The sequence below is a fragment of the Cyclopterus lumpus genome, chromosome 10 (genome assembly GCF_009769545.1).
Source record: "Cyclopterus lumpus isolate fCycLum1 chromosome 10, fCycLum1.pri, whole genome shotgun sequence".
Classification (NCBI taxonomy): Eukaryota; Metazoa; Chordata; class Actinopteri; order Perciformes; family Cyclopteridae; genus Cyclopterus; species Cyclopterus lumpus.
Genome location: NC_046975.1, coordinates 19,574,448 through 19,595,543, shown reverse-complemented (window position 1 = coordinate 19,595,543; position 21,096 = coordinate 19,574,448). Strand labels below are relative to the sequence as shown.

Genomic DNA, 21,096 nt, shown 5'->3' with positions numbered 1-21,096 from the left:
AGCATTTTGCTCAAAGGCAACTCCACTAAATAGCATAGTTTAGCATTGGTTTTAAATTCAAAATGTTGCCAGATAGGCACTTTTTGCATTGACACCAAATCCACGGTGACCTGACGCACCCTGGAGTACACTTCTAGATCACTACTTCAAAAGCAACATTGCAATTGTGCCTGGAAGTGCATCCCGTTTCTTGTGAATATACTTTTGTCAGAGCAAAATACCAGTATGTTGTTTATCGCTTGAATGATATATTATTAAATGTTTAAGCCATTGTACGAAAGTAATGATGGTTGCTGCAGTTAATATTAAAACAACAGAATGGAAAGCTGCATGTTTGTTCAAAGGACAAGTAGAGGCGGGTGTGTCGTCCTCTGCCATCGGTCATGTGCCTGAACCAAAAGTGCTTTGCAACATACTTTGTTCTCTTCTTGGGTGTAAAGCATATTTGTTAGTCCGACAGCTAGTGAAGGAAAGCTCTCACCTTGAGACCATCAAAACCCCTTCCAACTCCATCTGGGACCGAGGACACTCAGTCCTATCTGCCCTTCACGGTGTTCTCTGCAGGGAAGAAAAGCTCAAAAGGGCCCTATAAAAGGTGTCATGGAAGGTCCTTTAGGGCTCCACGGACGCTGATAGAAATGTTATCTCTGCTGCTGCTTTCGGGACCCTGAAGGCCACAACAATTTCAGTCTTCGGGGGCAAAATGGCGTAAGATGAGATATTATCTTTGCCACTTTCATGTGTAGGTTACGTAACGTCCTTGAAGACCCTATCGAGGATCTATTGTTAGTGATGCAGCCACCCAGCCTGGTCCCTTAGGGTACAGCTCAGCAGGAGGGCCTGAGCTGTCAAATGTTATCAGTCGCTGCTGTAGAGAGCCCTCAAAGAGTTTCTGTTTAAAGGGCACTTCTCTACGCCGACTAACAGTAGAACAAGGGGAGGATGGATTTCAAATGACAAAGCATAATTATGGACTCAAAAATAGATTCCACAAAGCCAGAAGCTAGTTTAATATTATCCAAGTATTTATTAAGTCGACTTGGGAGGGCAAGAAAATAACAAATAACGTCTGTTTTTTACCGTTCACTACTTCCCTCACACCCACATTCTTTGGGCAGTTTTGGTAGGCTTACGGTTTGATCTCCCCCGACACTTCCCTTTTGAGTCTATCACTCACATATTCACGATCAAGGATACGGTGTCAGAAAGAGGGGGAATGTCAGACACTTGTGTTGCATTCAAAGCCAGAAACAAGGACGGGGGGAGATTAGAGAGGAAAGAAACACCGTGGAGAAAGACCTTGAGAGAAAGATGACAAAAAGGATAAAGAGGGATATGATATTTCTGTATAAAGCATGATGGGGTGGAATGAGAGAAAGTGAGGAAGAGAAAGAAGGACGCAGGTAATAATGGGATGTAAAGTGGGATGTAAATAGAAAGACAAATTAACATCAGGAGGGAAATAATGAGAGGGCAGAAAAGAGAGTTGGGTGGCAATGATGGAACCAATGGAAGAATAAGAAGAAAATATAGAGAAAGAAGAATAAAGAAGGAGGATGTTATTGTTTCCTTTCTTCCATCAATAATTCAGTCTATATCGATCTACCGCAGGACTTACTGCATAAAGTGTGTGGGTGTGAGAGAGAGAGAGAGAGAGAGAGATTGTGTTAGAGCCAACATACATCTACACAAAAAGGTTGCATAATGTCAGCTGCTGTTTTCCTAATGAGATGAGCTGTCTGAGACACACACACACACACACACTATATATGAGATGTGCACTTGGGCATAATGTGAATGACCTTGTGTAGTGTGTGTGTGTGTGTAGGAGTGTTATATAAATCTGGAATCCTGGCGTGTGTGTGTATGTTTATGAGGCCAGCGGCAGGCTGCTGAATCTACAGGCACATCTGATCCATGTTTCATGACACACGCTTCCTTTTCTTATGGAGGAACATTAAAGAACACATTTGACACACACACACACACACACACACACCCTTCTATCTGATCAGCAGGGTTCAGCAGAGCGCTGTAGCCTAAATAACAATCTACCCACCCAGAGTGGCGCCTGTGTGTGTGTGTGTGTGTGTGTGTGTGTGTGTGTGTGTGGGGTGCATTTCTTGGGATTGTCATTTGGCACAGGGGATCTTAGATTAGGAGACAACTGCACTGAAAACATATTACTCACTGATTTAACACACACCCACACACACACGGACGGAGAGAGTATGCCCAGATGTATTCATGGTTATTGTCATTCTTCTCCCCCGTTTTGACTCTTGCTGCCCGACACACTCCAAGGTCATTTCATGTCAGCATGAGAAGGGAGACGAGGAGTACGTGATGTTCTAACCTTGTTGGCTTTCCCTCTCTCTCTCTCTCTCTCTCTCTCTCTCTCTACAGCTCCCACCTCTCCCCCATATCCATCCTGCCTGCTGACTCTGCTGAGTAAGTGCGCACACGCACACACAGGCACGCTCACCAGCAATTTATCCACTCACGATAACAGGCACTTCTTTATGTACACACACTGTAGCAACTTACAGACATGCACCAGCAGAATTTCAGCTCCACTAAGAAACTCACATTTAAATTGATGTGCACTTGCTTGTAGAAACAAATCTTTAAGCGGGCAGCTATTCTTCAAATGTTCTGAAGAGGGTGATCTAAAACTGTAAACGGGGGCGTAAGAGAGCCATGTTGGCTGAAGTGTTAAAGAGGAAGTAAAAGGCCAAGAGGCAGATGACATAATAAGAATCAACAGAAGAAGAAGTGCAAGGGGCGCTGTGGAGAGTTGGGAGAAGAGCAAGAGGTTCAGAGGAAGTGATGAGGAGGAAAGAGGAAGGCCTTGTGTTTTTGTTTATGGAACTAAACTAAAGCATTTTGTGTGACTCTGTGCTTTTAGAGCCCCGAGGACATGAACTCAGCAATCACATGACTGCCGGGCCGCTGCCTCTTCACTGCATGACATGGGCACAGAGTAAAATCAGCCACTGTGGCTGATTTTTTTTTATAACCCAACCATGTATAAGCTTGAGCACACAAAGTTCTCTCAGGAATAACACGTGAAAACTGAAAGTCAGTAGTCTTAATTCAACTCGTCAATAACAAAAGAGAACAAAATGGCAGTAAAATTAATCAACAATCATCATTTATCATGTAACCATTTGCATTTGCTGACATCAATCAACATGTTATCTATTAATCTGCAGATTTGTATTTATTTTTTTTCAAAAAAAGGTATTTGCTAAATTGTCATGTTTATTGAATGTCGAAAACATTTCTGATAATTGCTATTTCCTAAATACAAATGTGCTAAAATCACAAGCCAGAGAAAAGAGGCCAATCGTCAGCTGGAACAGGTGTTTGGCTTTATCGTTTTAAGAATGACCTAAATCATGAATCGGTTATCAACATAGTTGCTGATTCATTTTTACGTCAACTAATTCATTATTGAACTTATTGCTAAATTAGTTTTAGTAAAACTTCGTCTGGATAAACACAAAACTGGTCAGGATTAGATTTCAAGAAAGCGAACAAACAACGAGATGAATAAGCAATTATGAAAAGCAAATGAATGGACAGATTGAAAACCACAAATGTATTTTATTTTTTTAAGTATTAAATTCTTAAATAATGTGGACCGGGGCCTCCATGTGTTTGCTCTCTGCTTGTTGCCCTGGTTTCATAGACCGTCTTGTGTCTCGCTACCAGGATGTGTTCAAAGGGGTTCTGCTCTGTTGGGAGGCATGAAACCACTCAGACGAAATGTAGTCGGCAGCAAAACACACACGTCTGCGTCTGCTGACCGCGCGTGTGTGAAAGGGAAAGTCTGCGAGCGCATCATCTTTTACTGCATGAGATGGTTATTATTAGGAGAACATTCGACACTTAGAGGTCGAGTTGCTGCTGAAGGTGAAGGTGGGCGGGCGGGTGGGCGGGCAGACACACACACTTTCATGAGTTTTACCTTAAATGGTAATGGATTTAATGCTTTAAACCATTATGTTCCAGCTCCAAGTCTTCCATTTATAGCTGTGTAACGTTGTTGGTATAAATATGTTGTATACACCACACCCAGTAAGATATTACCATGATTTGAAAGTAGAGATGTTAGAGAAATATAAAGAATAGAAAACAACTTTTGGGGGGGGGGCACACACACACACACACACACACACACACACACACACCGATCAAACTCGATGTAATGATGGCGTACGGCGCATCTGGAGCAGCAGGTGGTGTGAAGGAGTCTGAGGAGAGCTGGGCGTTTTCCCAGTTAATGTCTTCAACCTCCGCTGCTGTCTGAGCTGGCGGAGAAAACAAAGCTAACAGCCTGCAAGAAGCCAGAGTAAATAGGGGAGGGATACTTTATGATCACACACATGTGGTTAAATCCAATCTCCGTAGAGCCTGTGGATCAACCGTCACATGTCAGTGTGGTGGAGGTCAGAGCGGGACCGCTGCTGTTACCTTTTATGCCTATAAATGTGCTCTCTCCTCTCTGGGTCATAGTTTAAGCATTATTAATCCTTTCATAGCTGGAACCGGTTTGTTTTTACTTAATAAGGACGTGTTAAATCGCCCAGAATGGAAAAGAAACCTTGGCTCTCACAATGTTGGATAAATTTTTCTGAAAATGTATCCTACTGTATTGTCGCCTCCACGTACACTCCGGTTGTTTGCGTGGAGATAAACACATCGGTTAGTCATTTAAAAGCTCCAGTCGCTAATTGATTAGCAGAGGCTGATGATGACAGGTAGGATTATGTGAGGAAGGATTTGAGTATTGCATCATTACGGGTTACTGCTGAACCTTAATCTGAAGATAATGTCTTAATTAAATGGGTAAACAATGCACTGGATTCAGTAGAACTGAACAAAATAGCACACAAATTAAGCTCATGTTGAGACAATTCAATAATTTAACACGTCATTAAACCCAATTTGAAGTACAGAAGATAGTAGCTATTTAACAATTTATTCAAAAGTTATTTTACTGTGAAAACATTAAGATGATCGTTTTTTTTTTTGTTTAGCAGATTGTTTGATTGATTACATATAAATATAAGATAGTACATTTTTTGATTTTGGTTCATGTTAGTGATGCAGATACAATGCAGATTACAGTTTTTAAAAAAGCAACATACTCGGGGAAAGATTAATATTTTACAGGACAAATTATTGCAGACGGTTTTCATTCATATCATTCATATTCATTTGATCATTTTCTTGCCCTGAACTCTCTGTTTAGAACTAAATATAATTATTCATATATCAGATCCACCACAGGTTGAAAACAACCTGCCGTATTAGGGCTCTCCGGTAATAATAATAATGAATCCTTTATTAATCTCTCCATTTGACCCATCCTTAGTTATTAAGGAGCAGTGGGCTGCAGTGAAGCGCCCGGGGAGCAACTGGGGGTTCAGTGTCTTGCTCAAGGACACTTCGACATGCAAACTATGGGGAGAGCGGTAAATAAATACTAAACTGATATGAATCAACCAACCTGAAAGAATGCAGGATTCCACATCGATTGATATTAGAGGCTTAATTTATGTGGATTTAAGAGGACCGGTGTATTGGCTGCCGCTGCTGAATAAACAGAGAAAAACACATTTACAGGATCTTATCCAAAGCGGTTCTGGAGACCCATGTAAAGCTTTGGCTTTGATCGCAGTATTTAACACGTTTTTAAACGGTTTTAAAATCAGACTGCAATTGATTAGTAACTAACTGCCTTGCTTGCCTTTTGTGAAACAACATGAAACACTTTCAGGGTTCGATGTCCAACTTTTTTAAAGTGAAACGTAATGCACCACAAACTGTAACAAAGTGTGAATACACATATAAATCTTGATGAATTTCACCCGTGTGTTTTCTGGTTGTTTTTTTTTCCCAGGATAATCCAGCGAACCATCAGGGCCGCCGTTGAGCAGCACTTCTTTGAGCTGAAAACCTCCATCGACACCAACTATGACAGCCAAGGGTGAGAGTGCAGACACACGCATTAACATTCACACCTATACAGTACAAGCACACACATAAATACACTTGGATCATGTTCACTTTCACACTGAAGCGCTGTACACCAAATCAAGTTGTGTTCTACTTTTTGCACCTGCTGGTAGGAACATGCTTTACTCAGATTCCTCAGTGGTCTTGAGGACATCTGATAACTTTAAAGGACCATATTTGCCATAGTGAACATTATGTACGGAGGCACGAAGCCAGCCGGGTGGCTCAGGTTACCAGTAAACAGGTTGACAGCTGTGATGTTAATTAGCAAACCCTACATGTTTAGGGGAGCAGCTGCCCAGTGGTCAGTCACCTCTGAGACAAAACAACATGTCACAGCATTTTATGCTGCATGCCGTAATAGGTTAACACGCACTACCAGCGTAAAGGCACAGCGGCAGTGTTTTGAGTTCATCTTTTTTTATTCCCTTTTTTTGTTCTCCAGAGTGAGTCCCAGTGAGCCTGCAGAGCCGGGTTGTCATGGATACGATGCGCAACAAACTGGCCCCGAGGACAGTCCCTGCGACGCAGAAGGGGAGACCCCACTCACACAGACCGAGCAGCGCATACAACAAAGCCAGGAAGACATACAGGTTTGTCGGAGACACAGAAACACACACGTACCGTCAAATTCATGCTGCACAATAAACCTGCACATGCTCAAACGCACACTGGTGATATTTTAGGTTTGAGCCTAATAGACGTAAAAAAAAAAACTACACACACATCCGAGAGAGCACAGAATCCATGTTTCTCTCTCTGTCTCACACACACACACACACACACACACACACACACACACACACACACACACACACACACACAGGGACATTTCCCTAGAAAACAATACACAGAGCCCAGCCAGTTGCTGTGTGGGCCGGCAGCATATTTCCCTTCCTGTCTCCGTCTGTTGGTTCGTCCCAAGGCTGAATGTTTGATTTTATCAGCACAGTCCATCTTTGTTCTGTTCTGATGGTCACAATAGCTGGAACAGACCTATTTTACTAATGCACGCACAGATTATTAACTATGCTGAGTCACAGAGGCTGTGTTTTTTTATAACTTAAAGAGGTGCTGCTCAGTGTCAAAGCTTCTGAGGTTTGACCAAAGATATATATGCATCAACCACAATCTTATCCACTTGTTACACCCTCTGGGATTCATAGTAGGTCGACTCATTGCAGGGAAATGGGTCTTACTTTTACTTTTGTAATCCATGCAAATGTTTCTCTTAATTTCTTATATGGTACCACTAGGAAGAAATGTTTGATACGCAGCAGAGAACATGGCCCCGGGACTAATGAGAAACCTGTCACCTCTTTAAACAATAGTCCACCTGTTTAAATAGATCAGCCCATAACCAAAGAATGACAGCAACACCTGGGGGCCAACTTACAATCAACACACCCACCATTGACTCTCTTTACATCACAGTTTGAATACCAATGTCACATTCACTCATCAGTCATCCTCCTGCTCTTCAACATAACTCCTTCACTCCACAGAGTCGTGTGATATCCGCCGCAGCTTTTCTTTTCTGACAAACCCAACACAAACACTTCGGTGTGCATGTTCAGAGCCCTAAATCATCAATAAAGCAGCAGCATTAGATATGATGACCACAATAAAAACAGTTTTGTATGTTGGAAAAAAACCTCTTCACTTGGACTTTGGTTTGTTTTCAGGTTTGCACTTTAAAGGGTTAGAGGGATCAGTTAATAATTATTAATTATATTACTCATTATATATATTTATGTAAAAGATTATCCCAATGCTTTCCTTGGTAGTTGTGGTGTAAACTTTATGAGAGTTAATGTGCAGAGGGGCTCAATTCAATATTTATTTGTGCCTTATTTCTACCATTTAAGTAAAAGTATAAGTGTCCCCTTAGAGTCAAAAGAAAGTGAAACTGATGTGTGTAGTTTTGAAAAGTAAGAATGCACCTGTTCATGTCCGATTTATATTCCTGCCTTTTAATGTCACTTGCTCGGCTCTTACGTTTTTAATTTCCATTCATAAAAACTATCAAATTAATCGCAAATTCTTTCTGTTTTCTCCCAGGATACATTTGACTCTGGCGCCGCCCTGGAGGAGAGCTCGGGAATGGACCTGGATGCAGAGGCCGTCAGAGATGCTGAGAATAACATCAACACTGCCAGGTGAGCTGGGTGGACTGTCAGTTTGATTTCAAAACTTTGTCGATTTAAGTTTCACCTTTTTATATCAAGAATATATACAACCAAAGTTATCAGAGTGAGATCGATGTTTTATGGCGGAACATTGTAGGCTTCATTTGGACAGGCTAGATAGGTGTGTGTGTGTGTGTGTGTGTGTGTGTGTGTGTGTGTGTGTGTGTGTGTGTTAGTGTTACTGCACAAGTAGCTTGGTGCCTTGTGAGTCCCAATAATGTGAAAAGAGGACTTCTATCTTTCCCAGAAAGAAATGTACTTCTTTAATATGTGCAGTAATGTGGCATTGCACCGATCACTCATTTGCATCGCTCATTTTTACGCTGAGAAAGACTTTTCTCTGTCTCTCACACACAGAAAACACATATTAACTCACACTGCACTCCCTTGCAGGTCGACACGTCACACTATATCACACCTCCAGCTTCCGATGGTTAACAAGCACACTTCTTGTACTGTGGTCGTTGTGTCACGCAATGTTAAGCGGTTCAGGCCAATGATTAAATCTATTCAGAGGAAAGAGGGTCAACGTTACTCAGCAGGATCAAACAATCAATAGAAGTATTGGTTTTAGTTGTAACGCATGTGAGATTCTCCAACAGTTGAAGCTGTGACTCCTCCTCAGCTGGCTCCAAATAGGGTTGAAGGATTATGAGTAAAGTACTTTGGGATCTCCAAATTCATCATCGTGAAATTGTTCTGCCAAGTTTACGTCCGCAGTGGTTTTTGATTTTGCTTAAAGCCAAAGATTTTGAATGTCAGTGAGGTGACTTGGCTTGCTGTAAACATTTAAGTGTTTCCACTTGATTTATTTACATAGCAATAAACAACAAATCAGATATCGGAGAAAGAATTATCTAAAGCCATATGTCCCCTAAAAATTACAATTTGGGAACATATTGGGAGTATTTTTTCCACTTTACTTTTAGTCCTAGTTATTTGTTCAAGTGTATCTCATGTTTCCTATCTCTGGTTTCAGGCAGGACGATCAACCCTGTGACAACATGGAGCAGACTCAGACCGACACCTTAAGCTGTGTAAGTAGCGATGTGTGTGTGTTTACTGGCACTACAATGATTTCTTTTACATTTATTTGAATTACAAGCAGAGGCAAAATAGGACGTCAAGTTTATGCTCCAGTGTCTGTGCTTCCTTTGTTCGCTTTTAATTAAGTTATCTTTCCGCCTCCCTAACTTTTTCACCTTCATCTGGAATGTTTGTTTTCTTTTTCCTTTCATTCCCTACATTTTGTCTTTATTCTCTCTCTTTCTCTTTCTCCTCCTCCAGGATTTGGGTGCATGCCGCTGCAATCAGAATGCCAACACCAGCAAGACCAACAGGAACCACCTGTCGCCATGCCAACCAAACTCTGGCCACAACCCCCACCTCCAACTTTTCCCTGACAGCCAATGGGAAGGTAGGAGAAATAGTGTCCAGTCACTGGATCAGTAAAAGTTCCACAGTAAAACCAATCCTTCCCCTGCTTCTCTATTTGAATGGGATTCATTTATTTTTTTGATCTACAAAACACTGAATCCAAAGCAAAGCCTGTTTCCCAGAGTTGTCACCGACAATTCTGTTAATTATCGAGTCTTACTCAGGTAAAACTTCAAGAGTGAAGTTATTATGAATGATTGACCTCACAGCTCCTCCTCTCTGCTGTTTCTTCTTCTTCCTTCTTCTTCTTCTTCTTCTTCTTCTTCTTCTTCTTCTTCTTCTTCTTCTTCTTCTTCTTCTTCTTCTTCTTCTTCTTCTTCTTCTCCTTCCCCCCTCTTGTCCTCCTTCCATCCAAACAGTGTCACCCCCCTCCCATCTCCACCTCCCTCCCATAGACTTCTCATGTATGCATCTGCAAAGAGAAGGCCACGGTGAGTAGGTTAATGTCCACCCATCCACCAGCCTACCGGCTTTCCTTTCATCCTTTCACATTGATTTTTTTAATATAAGGGTGCTTCGATCATGATTTTTATGGCCGGTCACAGGGTCAATTTGAAGCCTTCTTTTGATCGTTTAGCATTTTTTTATTTATTTATTTGACTATTCACATTGTAGTATTCAAATTCCACCGTTCTGGCTTTCCCTTTTACACAGACGGCTCTTTGCTGGCTTAGCGGCAGGGAACCATTCCATGTTTGTACCTTTTTATAAAGAAAAGCGATGAGGGGTAACAGCAGCCTAACAGTCCTGCGTTGAACAGACTGTGTAAAATGGGCTTCAGAAACACTCATGACTCAAGTGAAGACATTAGAAGCCATCTTCTGATCGGCCACTAGTAAAACTACTCAGGATAAATATTGTCCGATAATGATCGGTGGCCGATTGATCAGAGCACCCTTAATTTTTTTTTTTTTAGAGTGGTTGCTCGCTGGTTTGGATTGGATTTATTAATATATTAAATTTGCTTGTGTGAATACTGATCATGAATAGATCCTCGCATGCGAAACACTCTTCTAACAAAGCCGGTGGTCTCTTTTTTTTTTTTCCATCTCATCTTTGCTCTTAAAGCTTTGCGACAGGTTCCCTGGATCGACCGGGACACCTTTCCTCTCTGACACTCTCTGTTTCTCACCCCTGTCTTGTTATCACCTTGAATGATGTTTGAATGATACGTACCTCACGTGTTATACACTTAGTTAGTATTACATTAATTATGACATTTGTCTTTTCTCGCCCTCCTTCTCTGACGTGTGATAACTTGCTCTGATTCCTCTCTTTGTGTCTGTCCTCGTCTCTCCAGACCCCGTCCCCGCCTTCAAACCCTGGCAGGACGACAGCGAGAGCGGAGAGGCTCAGCTCTCCCCGCTGGCCGGCCGCATGGTCACTCTCCCTCCTCTGCTGCTGGAGGAGGATGGCGAGGAGGAGGAGGTGGGGGAGGGAGGGCAGGAAGCCTCCCTCTCCTCTTCCCGCTCTCACCCTCACCTCCTGGCGCGACGCTTTCTCGACTTTGGAGCGCACGGTGCCCAGCGGTTCCTGCAGCAAGACCCGGAGGCCACCTCCCCCACCAAAGCACAGAGGTACGAGGAGGCGTGCACATCCAGCTCTACTCACTACTAACTAGTTTCTGTGCGTGTTTAAAGTCTGGAGTCACACCTACAGTCATTTTATTGCAAGTTAGAGCAGGAATGTGTGGATTTGTGTGTTGCTTTCATCCATTTTAATGTATCCTCTGTCACTCCAGGCCACGGCGAGCATCGTTTGGCTCCAAAGAGGCTATGAGAGGAGGCGACTCGGTGACCCATCAACTCACCAAGAAACTTCAGCACCTGAAAAAGAAAATTAAGCAGTTTGAAGAGCAATTTGAGAAGGAAAGGAACTACAAGGTACGAATAGAATATGCAGATGTTTGTATTATTGAGCAGGAATATATGACTCAGCAATTGTTTTTAAAGTGCTAAGAAGCGATCCGAACACTGTCAAGCACTTGTACTCCCTCTATTCACAACATTTCAGTCCTTCGACCTTCATCCTCCTGCTCCTCCTCTCTTTCTTTCCCTCTCCTCCTCTTTATACATTTTTAAGACTGTCAATAAGTCTCTTTTATATAACAGTGCCTAAGTTGTTGTTGTGACCTTTTCAGTGACTAACTCTCTCCCCTCCTCTTCTCCCTGCAGCCCTCTCACGGAGACAAGGCAGCTAACCCCAAAGTCCTCAAATGGATGACCGACCTCACAAAGATCCGTAGACAGATTAAAGGTAGAACAACTAGCTCTTTTTCCTGTGAACGTGAATGTGTGTGTGTGTGTATGTGTCGGGGTTAGAGTGTCTGCGTGCCATCCTGTTCCATGCTGGACAGCTTGACCCTCCCCACTCCTAACCTTTGACCTTTGTAACAACATTGCATGCATGCTGGTCTAACACATACATGCAGACACGCACATGCCAGGGGGTTGACGTGGCTCTCACATGCGTGGCTCCCACCCTCCAGTGTGCTGGTGCGTCCTTGTGAACCCACATTCATTACATCTGCAGTGAATTCGGTGAGGTGAAACGATGGATGAGACTTTTAAGTTATACATAAACAGATGCATAATATTTGTGAACATCTTTGGAACTTTAATTTTAGAAAAAAATTTAACTCTATGATCTGAATTTAGGCTGCAAGTTTTTGCCCTTTAGAATAAACTTGGTGTTCCTTTTCCAAACTTTGACGAGTCCCTTGTGCACCGTTTCACCAAACTGAACGAACCCCATGACACTCGTCCACCCTCTCTATGTGAGGTGACGGCTCTCCTTGTCGGAGAACGCATTGGCCGAAACATTTCTCTCTCTCTCTCTCTCTCTGTTTCAAATCAAAATTGAAAAACAACAATAACGCGAGCACCCGCTCTCCACTTTCCTCCCTCCTCCTCCTATCGCCCAACCGACCGATTGATTGATTGATTGACTGACTGATCGGCCAACCAGGACGCCAGCACCACCTTTTACCCAGAAGCACGCTGAGGCACCAGGCTTTGCTCCATTCATACAGACGCCACCATGCTCCCTCCTCCCCTTCCCCCCCCTCGTCCTCTATCTGCTCACCCCCCCATCACACACTCACCCCCCCGCTCCACCCCTACTCAGGCCTGAGCTCTAGGCCGTATCACCTCAGTAAGTACCAACCCCTCAGTAAGTAGACATTACATACACTACTGACGGTCACAATGAGGCGGCATTGTGAGAGCGTCTTGCTTCTTTGTTTTGGTGTACTTCCTGTTGAAACCGCATGTTGGGACGAGACATTTTAACGAGGCAAGAGAAGTTTTTTTATTTTCGTCTTTTATTTGTTTTAATCGGGGTGTTGATAAGTATGTGTAGCGTTGACTTTTTGCTGACGGAGATTTAAGAAATCTGTTCTTGTTTAATTTGACTATTAATGTACTCAAAAACCTTACATTGCTATATATATATATATATATATATATATACATATCTCTAGAGATAAGATTCAACAGGCAGCCGTACGTCTGTCTATAACCATCAGACTGACTCAAACGTCTTTATTTTTTGTTTTTTGTGCAGCCAGATGCTGTTAGACAAATCTTCAGGCAAAGTGTGCCTGTGTGTGCCTGTGTGTGTGTGTGTGTGTGTGTGTGTGTGTGTGTGTGTGTGTGTGTGTGTGTGTGTGTGTGTGTGTGTGTGTGTGTGTGTGTGTGTGTGTGTGTGTGTGTGTGTGTGTGCGCGTGTGTGTGTGTGTGTCCTCATACTGTGACTCGCTGACTTTAACCACCGCAGCTGTCTGTCAGACTCCTTCCTGCATGTCCGATCATCCAGTGAAAATGCTTCATGTGCCGCCTATAGACTTGTTCTTGTCCTGGTTCCTTCCTCCGTACTCTACCCTCTCCTATCTCCTCCCCGTTTGTTTATCTCTCTTTCTCCTCCTCCCTCATCGCTGTGTTCCTCCTTCCCCAGATGCCAAACACCGTGCAGAGAGCGAGCTCGGCCCCCTGACTCGTCCTCGGAGCAACACCTTACCCAAGAGCTTCGGCTCCACGCTGGACCAAGGCGCTCACGATGCAGCAGGGGAGATGAAGGGCCAGGGCCCCACCAGGGAAGAAACACTGGAGCTGATCCAGCACAGGGTCAAAGGGAAGAAGCAGGAGGACGGCTGGCCTGATGACATCAAGGTGAGCAGCAGATATTTAATTTATTATCAGGGACTGAATCAGGACACAGTTTTTTTTTTTTTTCAATTCCCCATTTGAAATAATGACAATGTATTTTTTGCCCTAAATCCATAAACAGGACCAGTGCTTTAGAGAATAGAAAGAGATGGTTTTGGGAGAAACAAGAGATCCATTTCGCCTGGCATTAAGTAATCATGTATTGCTTCAAGGAGAAGATAAAACATAGAATAGTAATTAGAAAAATGCAAATACTTGTCATGTCGGCAGACAATAGGAGCTCATTTCAAAATAAGAAAAGTGTGAGTGAAATTGGTAGACAAATGAAGACTCGTGGCAGATACTTTATTGGATCATCGTGTTTATTACTGATACACTATTACACGATGTACTGTGTGTGTCCCTCTAGAAGATGACCAAGGAGCAGTTGTCCTGTGAGAAGACGGTCCTTCAGAAGAACCTGCTGCACTATGAGGGCCTGCATGGTCGACCCGTAAGTTACCACACATCCTAAATCCTCTGAAGCTGAAACACACATTTAAACGTGTTATAACCTGTTTCTCTCTCTCTCTCCCTCTCTCTCTCTCTCTCCCTCTCCCTCTCTCCCTCTCTCCCCCAGGTGACCAGAGAGGAGCGTCTGGTGGTGAAGCCTCTCTACGATCGTTACAGATTGGTTAAACAGATGCTCACCAGAGTCAGCATCACACCTATCACAGTACGGGCACGTAAACACAACACCACAACTATTACACTATGTTAGCATCCGTTAGCCATTATAGCTTGTTATAGAAGTACAACAGTCCTGTAATACATCTGCATGAGTCTCAGCTAGGTGTACTCAATACTAACTCACTCGTTCTTGTTATTGTCATTCTTACTTTACTGCATATTAAACGAGTGTGCACACACACACACACACACACACACACACACACACACACACACACACACACTTCTCACATTAATTAACCTCCCCTCTCCCCCCCAGGTGTCCCCCTCCAGTAAGAGAAGAAGTCAGACCCTCCAACCAATCATCGAGGGTGAAACCGCTCATTTCTGGGAGGAGATCAAAGAGGAGGAGGAGCAGGAGGAGGAGGAGCGGAAGGAAAGAGAAGGAGAAGGAGAAGAAGAAAACAAGAGCAGGGAGGAGGAGGAGCGGGAGGAGGAGGAAGAAGAGGACGACGAGGAGGAGGAGGAAGGAGAGAGCAGCGGGGGGGAGATGCAGAGCTCTGAGGTCATCATGGCCGTCGACCTCGTGACCTCGTCTGAAGGATCGATGAGGAGCCAGAACCAACCTGACAGGCAGAGCGATTGTCCAATGAGAGCCAAGATGGAGGAGGGGTCGGGGAAGCTGGCGCTTGACCTGCGGCTGTCCAGCTCCAACGCCTCGTCCATGTAAGAACACACACACACACACACACACACACACACACACACACACACACACACACACACACACACACAAGCAGGAAATGCATACAATATATTTTCATCTTCCAGGCTTTCACTTTCACTTTCTTACATTTTAGAAACTAAAACTCGGTCGCTGCATAAATCTGCGTCTGTCTGTCCAAGAGAAGGTCATGATTAATTATAATATATTACATCACAAATAGGTATATAGTATAAAAATGCCTTATATATTTCCAGGGTGAGTGATATGTTCATGTATGTGTGTCAGATCATTATGAAAACACTAAGACAAATAAAATATCAGGATCTGTTTATACAATGATGGACTGTAAGGCTCGGGCAATTTTGTAAAAGTTGTATATTAATGTTATATTAAGTATATTAATTATTTATCAACCTTTCATTATTAAAAGCTTTGATCGTCTCCTACTTTGCTGACTGTGCAGCAGGAATGATGTGAGACAGAAAGAAAACAGATTGTATCTGCCGAGTAATCTGGTTAACTGAGCTCATAGCTCTCTCACACACACACACACACACACACACACACACACACACACACACACACACACACACACACACACACACACACACACACAACCTCTAATCTTCTTTATCAGCTCAGGTTTTTACATCCAGATCTCTTACCTGGACATGATACTGACAGCTGATCCCTCACAGCTCACTTCCTGCCCTACTTCTCTCTCTGGATTTATGGGTCTAGTAATTACTCCCACACATTTAGGTATTTTCGTGCCTCAGTCAGTGTAGAAATGAGAGCGTGATTTAAAAGAAAACTCACGTCTGCCAAGACTACATTCTCTCTGGGATTTAACTTTAACTGCGGTTTGGACATCATGACAACATGTGAAACTACGTTCTCATGCATCCCATCGTCCTCCAGGCCAGAGCTGCTGGAACAGCTGTGGAAGGCCAGAGCAGAGAAGAAGAAGATGAGGAAGACCATCCGAGAGTTTGAGGAAGATTTTTATCAGCATAATGGAAGGTAGGTCACTCACGTTCTCACAAAAACATAATCCAGACCGTCTGCATCATGATTTCAATGTTATTCGTCTCCTGAAAACTTAATTGTGGTGGGTACACATGCAGATACATGTAGGATGGCCCGTCTCCATCTTTTAACCGTTATTTAACCTAGAAAGTTGACTGAAATGCAGTGTTGCTAACCAGGAATGTGTGTAAATGTATACAGACACCCATCAGTCAGTACAGTAAAGTAACTCTCTTGTTAGCGATGTTATCCAGATATAAGTAAGAATGTGTCGTTTGGAAGACTTATTCTCCTCTGTCTCCCTTCCCTGCTGCAGAAATGTGCAGAAGGAGGACCGGGTGCCGATGCTGGAGGAGTACAGGGAGTACAAGAGGATCAAGGCCAAACTCCGGCTGCTGGAGGTCCTCATCAGCAAACAGGATTCCTCCAAATCCATCTAGACCTCCTCAGACACCAGCTGTCACCGCACACATCAGCCTCTCGTCACTGCTGCAAGGACCCGTCCAGGATGTCCATCAGTCTGTCAGACCTCATCCCACCTGGCCGGGGGGAGGGAGGGAGGAGTTAAACAAACGCATCACATGACTTGCCAGGAGGCGGAGACTCAGACGTCACGACCTCCATTTGCTGTGCTGCATTTATGTCATGGAGGAAAACGTCATCGGAGTGCCGGTTCAGTTACAGTATGTGTCTTAAATGGACTTCTATGTAAATATTGCTCGTAGTTACAGGAGCAGTTCCAGTAACCTTTTGATGGATTTAACCTGCATTTTAACTAAAGCAACCAAAGTTCTGGTTCTTGGGTCCGAGTTTCTTCCCAATGCCGTAGAAACCTTTCAAATGGCGCCGATAATCCTCCAGAGGGACGAGGGATGTCTTTCTGACCAGTAAAGAAATCTATCTAGTGTAGTTTAAATACTTTATTGGTCTAATTTTTCAAATCTTTATGGCGAAAAAGTAAAGACAAATGTGCTAAAAAAAAAAGACTCAACTGCTCTTTGTTTTTTTTTTTTTTTTTTTTTTTTTTCTGAAGAGCGTGAGCGACGTGCGTTGACGGATCTTTGATCAGATTTTAAGCATTTTGATCACAAAATCATTACATTTATTTGATTAATATATGATTATTTATATGCGACTATACATATTTTCTTCGTTGGTCATTTCAGAATTCAGTAATGTGAACATCTTTGCTAAAACTCTTTGAGTTTGCTTGACCACTTTTAAAAGGTGACGTTAGAGGCACGTTTGTTTGCAACTATCTTCCCATAACATGAATGCAGCACCGCCCGTTAACTTAAAGTCACTCCCGTCAGCTTCAGCTGGTCCTCTGCTGCCCCGACGGCATTTCATGGAAGAAAACATGGCCGCAGTTTAGAAATACGGAGAAGAAGGAATCACCATCACTGTTTGTCTTCATCACCAACGCGACTCAAGACTTTGCACTCGTCTTCTCGTCTTCTGAGAAAAAAACAAACGCATTCATGACTTTTTTTTTAAATTTTCATGACTTTTTCTTTGATCGAACATTGTTCTTCACGTTTTTCTTTTCTCCTTCATGCTGAGGAATCTTATTGGACAGCTCGAGGACTGGCATTTTATCCGCTCTTCACACGAGACGCCTCGCGGCGATCGGTTATTTTATTCCGTCAGTCAAATTTTCATTCAACATCCGTGCTTCACACCTTCTGACTGATTTTAAGATTCATTCATAAAGTTTCGAAAACAGGTTTGTGGTGTTATTTTGTTAAAAAAAAGAAGAAGAAAAAAAAAAGAGTTGTATGCATACATGTTTGTGAGACACTGTTGTCCTCGTTTTCGCTTGAATGAAAAAAGATTTCAAGAAAAAAAAATGGAGGAATGGAAATGTATTCACTCCGTGTGACCTTGGAGCTGTTTGTGAAAATCTGATTGTCCTTTTCATTTGTTTTCGATAGTTCAGCATTTTTTTTCCGGGTTTCTTTTTTTTCTTTTTGTCTATTTTGGCAATATTTGTCAAATAAGATGTACACACACGGTTGGTCACGTTGAACTTCGTTTCCCATGAGCTTCTCGGGTGAAAACACTACTTTTTAGTCGTCTTAAGCTCCAAACGTCTTGAGTTTTGAGGATAAACGTGATTTTGACATTTCCGATGGCACTTAAAGGCACCATTTGACTGAAGATGCTCATAGGAAACTGTTGTGCTCAAGATTAGGAGATTTTTAGGATGTAGGTGAATATAATTGTTGCAGAAATCTTAAGGAATGGTGTACTTTTTCCTCTCACTCGTCTCTTCACTTGTTCAGTTTGCTGCCTGGAGGTGCAGCGGGTCCTGAGGGATTATGGGTAATAAATGCTATGGAGAGGAGCCAGTATCTGGTCCACGTTGCTGCAGTTTCTTTGAAACCAAAGGCATGTTGGCTACAGGAAGTGGTAGTCTGACCATGTTTGGTATCGTCGCAGCCCGGCGGAGAGTTTCCTGAATATCACTAAGACTGTTACTGAGTAACTAATTTATCTCTGGTGGTCCTTTGATGTTTGCTTGTATTGTATCGATGAGGTGCCAACACTGCCAGCACTGATTCTAAACACAGAGCAATCTCTGTGGTCTGTTAACTGATCCTTTGCCCCCCCCCCCCCCAACCAACCAACTGTTGAGTAAGTGCTGAGGGTCCGATGAGCACGTTGGCTCGACGTCCACAACGCTGAGGAGGAGCGGCGTCTCAGTTCCGGCGCGGTTTCATTTCCTGCTGGCAGGTGAAATGAGGGCAGGTGAGGAGGTCGGAGGTTACGCGCACGCCAACGAGTGCGTCCTCCTCGTCCCACGCGATGTCGTAGTGGGATTTGATATTTCCAACCATCGCTGAACTTAAAGCTTCAGCTGGCAAGTCAGTCCAACGTGTCGACAGGTGGAGTTCTATTATCAGAACCTCTCGTTCAAGGCCAATAAGACAAAGTAGTGCTTTTCTTTCCTGAATCGATGTACATTTCCCTGTCAGAATCACAGTTGACTGCAGTCAGGTGTGATGGTTTGAAATCAAAGTTGCGAATGAGTCGAAGGGTTGTTGATCTTTTTGTGAGTGCGTGAGGAGAACACGAGGGAGGGCGCGGCGGCGTTCGTGGGGGGGTCCATGTAAAAAGATGTTATTTGCACAGCATTCACAGAATGCAGCCCTTTTTTTGTGTGTTTTCATTTATTTCTAAAAAATTAAGCACTACTTCTATACAAATATAAATATATAGTGTACATAGAAAATTAAAAAAATACCCGAAGGAATGAATGTCAGAATTGTTTAAATTATTTCAAACATTATGTTTGGCCCCCTTTGGTTCAATATATTTGTGATGCCCTGAGAATGTGTGTTTTTTTTATTTTTTATTACTATAAATATTGCTATAACTATCATAACCATCATTTTGTGTGATAATGACAATAATAATCCTTTTGTATCTACTCACAAACTGTAAAACCAGCTGTAGACGTTAGTCCGGCACTGTGTGGCTAATCAAACATGAACCTGATTTATTTTTGTCGCTCTGTGTAATATAAGCTAATATAGAAGCAGTACTGTAGTGAGCTTGCATGGCAAAAGAGAACATAATAGTATGAATAACATGATGTATTGTTTATATCATTTGTGCCATGAAGAAGCAGCAATAATAAAAGTTTTGCGTGGAGGTTTTACAGTATCGGGTCATCGGGGGGTAAATGTGCGGGATTGACTCTGTGTGAATAATTGAGGTACAATACTATTTTTCCGTTTTGTTTTCAGCCTGACACACACGGTCACAATTAAAGTGCTTTTACCACTGTTGTTAGCATAATGTTCATGTTGGCGCTGCTGAAAAACCAAAATAAGAATAACATTTTAAAAAGGTGAATAGGGATCGATAAAGCCAGCCAGACGTGTCGTATCTGAAAACATTTTAGTATTTATCATTAAAATTTTTTTTTCAAAAGTGCAAACAATTCATCATCAATCTCTGAAGGGCTTTTCTTTGAATTTGTAGCTTTTTTTTTTTTTTTTTTTTAAATAGGTGGATTTGTTTGACGCCTCAGTTTCTTTAAAACACACTTTTTGTTTTACGTTGTGCCTGCAACTGAGTGGTAAACGTTGTAAACCGTAATGTATGTCGTCTCCGTGGGTGGACAGTCCGTTTCATCTCGTGCCCATCTGACATGCATGGTTGTTTCACACACCTGGAATTCACAGCACAGGTTTCAGTCGAAGATGTCTGTTGAACAAATTATTATTATTATTTTGGTCATGAACAGACAGGATGAGATATTTTACTGTAAAGTCTGTAATGTCTCTGTTTTTTTTTTCCCTCTTTAAATCTTACAAATTTTAAAAAGGACAAAGTCACTTAAAGATGCTATCTTAGATGCAGTTAGAAATAAGATTTTGTGACATCTTTGATATTGAATTTGGCTGTAAATTCCCTTTTGACCAGAGAGGTTTCTTGCATCCTGCAGGTCATTTACAGGTAATGTGTTTTATCACATCGATATATTGTATGTGTGTATGTATCTATAAATGTTTTCTTACTTTGTGAATGATTTTTTTTTTCCCTTCATTAACAAAAAAAAAGGCTGAGAAAATGACAAATCGATAACAAACATTTACACATGAAAAATAAAATTGACAAGCTTGCCACATCAGTTCTCTTGATTCTTAAGTCAAATAAAGTAAACTGTTGACAGGGCATGTGGTGTCAAGAGACTATTTATTTATATATAGAGACTAAATAAATAAAATACCCGGTTAAAAAAAACTCAAACAACCAATGAGAGCAACTTTTGCAAAGATATATTATTGGCATGATAGTGGTATTATAATAATAATATATATACTTATCCAGGGTGTGCGAA

General features: G+C 42.3%; 1 protein-coding gene across 10 annotated transcripts in view; it reads left to right on the top strand.

Moving 5' to 3' along the window:
* Positions 1–20,781, top strand: part of fam13b (family with sequence similarity 13 member B) — a 64,034-nt gene extending 43,253 nt beyond the window's left edge. For 2 of the 10 annotated variants that reach the window (XM_034543795.1, XM_034543794.1), the window contains exons 8-24: positions 2,407–2,451; positions 5,912–5,998; positions 6,473–6,620; positions 8,089–8,186; positions 9,196–9,253; positions 9,504–9,633; positions 10,013–10,084; positions 10,954–11,230; positions 11,395–11,536; positions 11,828–11,909; positions 12,621–12,806; positions 13,608–13,822; positions 14,229–14,312; positions 14,439–14,540; positions 14,808–15,214; positions 16,137–16,238; positions 16,561–20,781. In XM_034543795.1, the coding sequence (XP_034399686.1) occupies positions 2,407–2,451; positions 5,912–5,998; positions 6,473–6,620; positions 8,089–8,186; positions 9,196–9,253; positions 9,504–9,633; positions 10,013–10,084; positions 10,954–11,230; positions 11,395–11,536; positions 11,828–11,909; positions 12,621–12,806; positions 13,608–13,822; positions 14,229–14,312; positions 14,439–14,540; positions 14,808–15,214; positions 16,137–16,238; positions 16,561–16,684 (2,359 nt within the window). In that variant the 3' untranslated portion in view covers positions 16,685–20,781. The remainder of the gene's footprint in view (positions 1–2,406; positions 2,452–5,911; positions 5,999–6,472; positions 6,621–8,088; positions 8,187–9,195; positions 9,254–9,503; positions 9,634–10,012; positions 10,085–10,953; positions 11,231–11,394; positions 11,537–11,827; positions 11,910–12,620; positions 12,807–13,607; positions 13,823–14,228; positions 14,313–14,438; positions 14,541–14,807; positions 15,215–16,136; positions 16,239–16,560) is intronic. The other 8 variants (XM_034543801.1, XM_034543800.1, XM_034543796.1 and 5 more) reach the window with 7 other exon arrangements.
* Positions 20,782–21,096: the final 315 nt, after the last annotated feature.